The sequence below is a fragment of the Macadamia integrifolia genome, unplaced genomic scaffold (genome assembly GCF_013358625.1).
Source record: "Macadamia integrifolia cultivar HAES 741 unplaced genomic scaffold, SCU_Mint_v3 scaffold1273, whole genome shotgun sequence".
Lineage (NCBI taxonomy): Eukaryota > Viridiplantae > Streptophyta > Magnoliopsida > Proteales > Proteaceae > Macadamia > Macadamia integrifolia.
Genome location: NW_024868139.1, coordinates 22,658 through 30,981, shown reverse-complemented (window position 1 = coordinate 30,981; position 8,324 = coordinate 22,658). Strand labels below are relative to the sequence as shown.

General features: G+C 37.0%; 1 protein-coding gene across 1 annotated transcript; it reads right to left on the bottom strand.

Moving 5' to 3' along the window:
- Positions 1-471: 471 nt before the first annotated feature.
- On the bottom strand, positions 472-7,494 carry LOC122063253 (pleiotropic drug resistance protein 1-like). Its single transcript, XM_042626954.1, has 24 exons — positions 7,021-7,494; positions 6,798-6,918; positions 6,609-6,697; positions 6,389-6,473; positions 6,106-6,265; positions 5,920-5,996; positions 5,552-5,605; positions 5,351-5,441; positions 4,946-5,247; positions 4,567-4,848; positions 4,168-4,484; positions 3,915-4,075; positions 3,676-3,779; positions 3,439-3,595; positions 3,306-3,353; positions 3,044-3,204; positions 2,623-2,955; positions 2,245-2,535; positions 2,069-2,152; positions 1,832-1,965; positions 1,515-1,742; positions 1,253-1,424; positions 893-1,147; positions 472-814 (listed from the first exon to the last, which is right to left on the bottom strand). The coding sequence occupies exons 1-24, from the start codon at positions 7,338-7,340 to the stop codon at positions 557-559; spliced, it is 4,284 nt and encodes a 1,427-aa protein (XP_042482888.1). The 5' UTR covers positions 7,341-7,494; the 3' UTR covers positions 472-556.
- Between the last annotated feature and the right edge of the window lie 830 nt (positions 7,495-8,324).

Here is an 8,324-nt window from a genome sequence, read left to right as displayed (position 1 = left end):
GGTCTGGTTCTGTGAGAACGCGGTGTGACCATCAATGTAACAGATTGTTCGACTGTGTTGATGGTTGAACTAATCCTTTATTAAAAACCATCCATGTATAGTGTGTGCCTGAGAACTGGTAGTAAGCACCCTGTTGGCAATGGTTAGACAGAGCATGGCTGAGAAGTTGGGACTTGGGACCTCGGACCTCAGGGAGGTAAGTCTCCAACTCCCTTCCTTGTTCACTACATTAGTTTTTAATCTTTGCCACATAAGGATCTCTAGATTCAATTCTGGTTACATTTGTTACATGACAGTCACCTACTTTGTTGAGAATTCAACATTTTTTGGGAAAAGGTCTCTGCTTATCCTTATAACTCTGCAATAATTTGTAATAAAAGTACTCCCTTTCCCAAAAAAAAAAAAAAAGATTGAAGCTTTCAATTTATTGTTATCAATATAAAGTAATGAAGGAAACTTGAGACAATGAAATAACAATCAAATTTTGAACCCCATAAAATTTTTAACTTGTTTCTAAATGCTAAAATTAGGTTATGTAATGGCTCCATTTGTCTTCTTATCTTCTTTGGAATTTAAATGCTTTTACTGAAAAAGCAAAGATGAATGCGAAAAGCATAGGGAACCCAACAATCACCGCAGAAACCACTCCTAAAAGCTCATGCTTATAACCATAATAACTCCTCAAAAAATCTTTAACTGTGACACCTGATTCAAGCTTTTCCTGTATATCTCCATACTGTGACACCACCAATCCATATAGTGTCCAAGAAACAGGGCTGATCCAGTAGTACCACCTCCACCACACAGGAATCCTCTGTAAAGAACAAAAATAAATAAGTCTGAAGTGTATTACTTCTACACTCTAAAATAGGAAAGAATTATATGAACATACCATTCTTGGAATTATAAATCCTGAGAAAAGGTTCCATAATGAATAGAATCCAGTCGAAACTATAGAAGCTATGTGTTGGTTGGGCGTCACGGCCACTGCCATCATACCATAAAAGGTGAAGTATAACAATGTGAAATACATGAAGAACAGATACCAAAAGAACTTTGCAACCTTCCAATGAAATCCAATCATTAAATACACTATAATGCCATATATTACAGCCTGTATGAAGATATATGGAAGCTCAACCATTACCTGCATCAAAAAGAAATGTGTTTTGTGAAAAACATCAAGACAATTAAATTGTAATTTTCTTTAGAAATTTCATTAATGTTGATCTTATTAAATAAAAGTGATTACTTGGGCAAAGGCATATGACAAAGCTGAATACATTCCAGCAGCTCTCTCTCTATAAAAGACTATTCTTTCAATGGCTACAACTGGCTGTACTGTGAAGGCATTTGTTATCCCAAGGAAAATAATAGCAACATACATAGAACCCGTCGCATTGAAGATATCCTGTTGCCTTTGGCTGGGGTTTTTGCAAAATCGAAATCTTTTAGTATTCGACGCAAAAGAAGAAGAGCATAAAAACTTCAGAATTCACTGTTGGATAAGTTACCTTCTAGATCCAAGGTTCCAAAACATAGTCCCCAACAGCAGCGCTATGATAGTTGTGAAGAAGAGCCTAATGGCAGTATATGGTGGGTTCCTCCAGTAAGACCAATGTTGTTTCCAAAGGCAAGCTACACACTGGTTGAAGAAAGACTGAGAGTACTGAGTAGGGAAATGAAGGTCTTTTGAACCAGGGATAGGCTCATTCAGTTCCACAATCATTGCTTTGTTTCTCCTGATTGATTATTAACCATTAAATTTAAAAATCATAAAATTAAACAACAATTTTGTGACATCGAAGAGAAAAGTTTTAGGTTAACCTACTTGTATAGTTCTGAATTCTTATATATATCACTGAAGTTGATTCCTAAAACTGCTTCTTGGGCTGCTGCTGTCACTTCTAACATCCATGTTGCTGGATTGTAACCATCTTTTATTTTATTGACTCCTTCAATTGCCTTGATGAAACATAAATTAACCATATTAATTAATAACTATACCAAGGTTGGAACTTATTTAAGGTTTCAGTTACTTATTTGTTGTCTTCATAGTTTGCCTCACCTCAAAATACTTGATCAAATGACATGAGTGTTTCCCCAACGGGCCTACATATATTTCTTCTCCTCCTTGTTTCAGTAAAAATAGCTGTTGCATGGTATTAAATTTGTAAGTATTTGATAATTAGTACTAGAAAGCCATAACATATTACTAGTCCATTGATCTCATATATTTCTAACCTCATCAAAAGAATCAAATATGTCAATACTTGGCTGATGGATGGTGCACACAACTGTACGTCCAGTGTCCACGATGTTTCGTACTGTTCTCATCACTATAGCTGCTGCCCTTGCATCTAGGCCAGAGGTTGGCTCATCCATGAATACAATTGAAGGGTTGGCAACGAGTTCAACTGCGATGGTTAGCCTCTTGCGCTGCTCTGTTGAGAGACCATTTACACCTGGCAGTCCAACAATTGCTTGCCTCAATGTCGTTAGTTCTACAAGCTCCATGACCTCCTTAATGAACATCTACAATAGTAGTTGCATTAACGAGTTAGTAAAAGACCAAATGATACAAACAAGCTCAACAAAAGGATTAAAGTATTTTTTTTTCACCTTTCTAGTGGAAGAATTGACTTCAGGAGGTAGCCGAAGCCAAGCAGAATAGAGCAAGGACTCATAGACCGTAACATGGGGCGAGTGGATGTCATTCTGTTCACAGTATCCAGATACACGAGCAAATGTTTCCTGTTTTTTTTGATAGCCAGATATTTTCATGTTTTCCTTGATATAGCCTCCAGTTTTTCTTCCAGCCAAAACATCCATCAAAGTGGTCTTACCAGCACCACTGACACCCATTAAAGCTGTAAGAACTCCTGGCCTAAAAGCTCCACTGACTCCCTTGATAAGCTCAAGGCGGTCCTCTGTAACACCTCGTGCTTTCATTTCCTGTGTGTTTAGTTTGCCTCATTATTATAATTGCAATCAAGACCTATTCTAATGGACAAAATTTTAATTCTTTGAATCTTTAAAATACCTTAGGCATGTCTACAGAGTATCTAATTTCATCAAAGGTGAGGGACAGTGGTTCAAATGGAAGAACCATTCCCCGATTCATGCTCATATTGGCATCACTTGCTGTTATCCTTGCAGATGAAGTCCTAGACGAAATGGTTATTTTAGTTTCGTCTCCACTTTCTGCATTTATGAAATTTTCATGAAGTCAGTCCTCATAAGGTAAAATGGAAAATATGTAGATGAAATTCATTCTACTTGTATGCATATGGATGAGGACCAACCTACAGAGCTCTTTTCCTCAGATAGAACTGCTTGAGGCTTCCCAAATGCTGCAATAAAAGTTTCCAATTATTTGAAAACTATTGACTCAGTTTTGAAAGTTTAAATTTGTTTTTAAAACTAAAGTATACTCACGATTGAGATATGACACAGCCAAAATAGATAGACCATTGAATAGGAAAACATAACCAATCAATGCTCCTACTCCAATCCAATACCAATAAGCATCAGTGAAGAACGCACGAGATTTTAGGACTGCCACTCCTAATGACTCTGTTGAATTGGATTGAACCTATCACATGTATAACACGTAAATAAAAATTCAAATGTCATTTTGAACATAATGGAGGAAAAAAGGGGAACCTTCCTTACATGTTTCCAACTTTTCCCCAGGAACTCATTTACGACTAATGCATTTTGTGCATACATCAATGGAGAGATCCAGTAGCCCCATTTCCACCATATTTTTATATTGTCTGTGATGAAGAAAGAAGGTTCTTATGAAATTGAACCCAAAATAAAGAGCTGGCATAAAGAAAATCAAAATCACTGTATTTAAAAAACTGGAAAATTATCCAGGGAGAAACTCTATGCTTAACTTCAAACCATACCTCTTGACAAGATAAATCCCCCAAGACCCATGAGTATGAGGAATGCAAAGGACCCAAATGTGTTCGCAATAATCATGTTCCTCCCCACTGTTCCAATGAATCTGAACAATCCAGATGCCATCTGTTTAAGGCATACAAGCAGAAGGTACTGTTTGAAAAACCTGCAGTGAACAATCTCCCTGTTACTTCTCTGATGACAGATCCATATAATCTTTCAGTAGAAACACTGTAACCTCATTCCAGTGGTCTTTACCTTGCAATGCTTGGGTCAAATCCTATGACATAGTAAGTAATGAACACCCAAATGGCAACTTCGACTAGTGTTAGTGGGATCTTTACGATCCATGTGGGCAATAAGAATGCCCAAGCAGGATAGAAAAAGAAGTCTCTTTGCTTGTAAAACACAGGAAGCTTCATTACAGTCATGGCAAGCTCTGAGAAACCATTAAACATAAGAAAGTTAAGAGCATAGAACAAAGCGCCCAAAAAAATCCCACCATCGGTTACTGAATCTCGCTTCATCTCAGTACGCAAGAATATGGTCATTGTTATGAATGCCACAACAGTAATCTGAAATAAAAATGTGAACCATTAAATTGTTGACATGATTAGAAAACTTTAAACTCAAATTTTGATGAAACCTACTTCTCACCTGTACCATCTTGAAAATGTAGACAAAAGAGTTTCTCTTCATCAGTAATATTTCTCTTGATATGCAGGCTCTCAACAGTTCCTTCTTGCTGACACCATATTTTTTGGTCACTAAGGCAGCTGGGTGACTATTGTTCTTATCAAATGGGGCTGCAAGTTCATCTGCTAGCTTCTGACCTACGTGGAATGAGTGGAATGCCTCAGAGAATTCCTTGACAGGGATGAATCTGTATGGTTTGTTTTCATGTGTCCAGTACTGTTGTTGATCTTTCCTCGATGTCACCTGTACAATCCATGGAAATATAGTCCCAGTTTTGCTAAAAGCTAGAGATAGAAAAGGAAAAAAAAAAATACGAAGAAAAAGGTTTTTGAAGGGTTACTTCTTGCAAGAAGTCAGCAACTCCCTTCCTTTCAGGACATTTGAATCCCATATATTCAAAAAACTCGAGCACATGTTCACTAGGACCCTGGTAAACAATCTGCCCATCTGATAAGAGAATAATGTCATCAAATAGATCATAAACCTCTGGTGCTGGCTGGAGGAGAGATATTACTGCAGTCGCATTTAGAATGTTGATGGATTGCCTAATTGAATTCACAATCTGAAAGGTTGTCGAAGTGTCCAAACCAGTTGATATCTCATCCATGAAAAGTGCACTTGCTGGTCCAACCAACATCTCCCCTGCATATCATGTTGATCAAGAATATCAAATGATGAATCCCTTTCATTATAATGTAAAAACTACAATAAATTGAGTACTATATAAAATATAAATTCTGCTAACCTGTTGTGACACGCTTTCTTTGTCCTCCAGAGATCCCTCTCAGCATTTGATCTCCCACCAAGGTATCAGCACAAACCTCGAGCCCCAAGATCTGGAGGTTTGAAGAATTGAAGTGGAGTATTTATGGTAAATGATCAGAGTTAATATGCCTATGTTTAAAAGTATCCTGTTTGTTATGGTGTGAGTTTGAAGAGTTTATACCTTTAAAACATAATCTGTGACCACACTGATCTCCTGTCCATCTAGTGCTGCTGCCTGCAAATGTAGGAATTCAAATTCTCCCGCATTAAGTTGTAAAGTTCTAGAAACTAATCTCTTCTTCTAAGAACACTACTTAAAGGCAAACATTGATTTAGAAATTCTCCCCAGGTGGGGGATTTTGGAGGGGGGGAGGGTTGAAAGATCAAAGATCTGTGGTACCACAGAAGACAGAAGATTTTGAACAGAAAATTCAACGATAAGATGAAACCTAGCTAATGAATATTGGGAATGATGAGAATCTCATTGGGATACACTTGGGTAATGAACCATAAAATAATTTGACTATTTTATCATAAGAGCTCCTTCACCTTCATGTAAATATCAAGGTCGGCGTCTGGCTTAATGCTTGCCTTCTTTTCTCTTCTCAACAACTCGGCCAACATCTCTGCATGTTTTCAATGTTGAGGAATAATTAGTCAAATTCAGATACTACTTATCGGTATAAGATTTTTCAATTGAAGACAATCATCTCAAAGATAACATGTTCAACTTACCATATCGGGTTCCTACCCCTTGACATCTTGCAGAAAAAGCTAAGGTTTCTCTTACTGTCATTTCCCCTATGTGGAGATCTTGTTGACTAATATATGCCGCTGTCCTTTGTGGGACAAATTCATCCATTCCATGGCCATTGTAAGTTATTCTCCCAGAGAACTGAGGAAGATTCAAGAGAACAGGTTTGTGTTTTCAGATAATCTCAAAAAATGATCTAAGAAAGAGCTACAGAAGAACAATTAGATTTTTAAAAGGAATACCAAAGGTGTAACATTTCCTTACTTTTAGATCTCGATCAAGCATTCCCGCTAAAGACAACAGCAAGGTTGTCTTTCCAGAGCTTGGAGGGCCTAAAAGCAATGTCATTCTGCAAATATTTAGATCAACCAAAAACTTGGATTAGCTAGCCACAGAGCCTACCATCTAATTGAGTGAAACCAAAACTAAATAAACTTTAGCAATTGTTTCAAACTTGAGAGGGTTGTCTTCTTAGTGTTCTCACCTGCCAGGTTTTATTATTCCACTGACATCATGAAGGATTGAGAGTGGCTTCTTTCTACTTGGGAGAATATGAAGATTGCTCAAGAACCCCTTTAAAACCAGACAACAGATTAGTTGGGCAAGTTATGTTTGAGATAAGAAACACTTTCTAAAGAAGAACTCTGGATATGATGATTTACAGATAGACTACCTCTAATATATTAGCATAGAAATTGAGTACTGTAGGTAAAGCTCTACTTCCCACATAAGCTTCTGCATCTACATTAACATGTTCATAGCGGACTTCAATAGTGGGAACATCAATTCCAACTCTGAGTAACAAAAGAAAGAGAAAAAAACAGAGTTATACATAAGGAGACAGAGAAGTATGAAAATCTATATTTTCAATGTTTTTTGAAGGAGAAGTTTCTTACCGATCAAGACGGTCCTTGAGTTTCAACAAGAAATTCTCATTGTCGTCTGCAACTTTAACCAACCTTTCTAACAAAATCTTCCTATCTGATAAATCCAAACTCTTAATGTCAATTTCCTTGGTCTCACCTTCTAAGCCAGCCAGTACGCCTTTCCTGAGACGGTTATAAGTTGGTAGTTTCTCTAAAGCAGCCCATTTCAGAGCTTCTTCATCATCTTCTTCTATAGAAGATTTGGAGAAGACATCAACTGCACTGTTATTCCAAATTGAATAATTGTTACCACGAAAACTACTGATTCCATATGAATCACTACTCTCCATTGGACAGCCTATAACTACCCAACCCACTCAAGATTTGTAACTCAGAATTGATTACTATAGAGATCTAACAGAAACCTGACTACCCAACAAGAACCCCAATAGAACAGCACTTTTTGAGTAGTTGAAACTCAACTCTAATGAAAACTCAAAAGCATTGGTGGGTGTAAGTTTTCGGTAATGAACAATCAATCTTGCAATATATATATATATATATATATATTTTTATATTGGCGACAAAAGAAGATCATGTACCACCCTGTACGTAAATAACAGAATTCGAAAAGTGACAGATTAGCAGTCAATGTAGATTTTGTCAATTTTTTTTTTTTTTTGATGGAGTTTTGTCAACGTAAGGCATATTCATTCATGTGACCAAATGGGTCTCAAAAACAGATTTTCCTTTCACCTGAAGGTGGGATTTTGGGGTTGAGATTGAAGGAGCCACAACTAGTTCAGTTATGTTCTTATGAAATTGCCATCTCCTCCCCCTCCCCCCTCCCCCGTCCCCCCTCCCCCTTTGACAAAATATCTAACAAGCTGTGTCACTAGATTATGACTTGCAAACTACTAGTTTCATGCTGAAACTATTAAGTACACTTCCATTATTGGGGTTATCATGTAAAAAGTGACGTCTAGAGTCTACCTTTTCATCCAGCCCACGGAAAAATCTTTCCGTCGGACTCATTACTCTTCCTAATGGCAACGGAAATTCAATATTCCCCCACCTGCGACAAAACGTGCTATCTGTCATCAAAGTAATCTATTACACTAAATCATTTTATAACTGTTTAAGAGAAAACTCAACAATAGTTTGAATATTATCATCGAAAAGAAAAATTTTGCAATTATTGAACTCATAGCCAAAGAAATAGAATAATTCACCTTCCCCTTTGAATTCATAAATACTCTTTTAAATTTTTGTATCTTCCTAATTGTCATTCAAGCTTACGTCCCAGGTGACCTTAGAATTTAGATAACCTTTCA

Excerpts from the sequence above, each read along its gene's own strand:
- LOC122063253 (XM_042626954.1), bottom strand. The coding sequence starts at position 7,340 with ATGGAGAGTAGTGATTCATATGGAATCAGTAGTTTTCGTGGTAACAAT. Across the intron at positions 6,474-6,608 it reads GGAATAATAAAACCTGGCAG|AATGACATTGCTTTTAGGCC; the intron begins GTGAGAACACTA and ends AAATATTTGCAG. Across the intron at positions 6,266-6,388 it reads TGCTTGATCGAGATCTAAAA|TTCTCTGGGAGAATAACTTA; the intron begins GTAAGGAAATGT and ends AATCTTCCTCAG.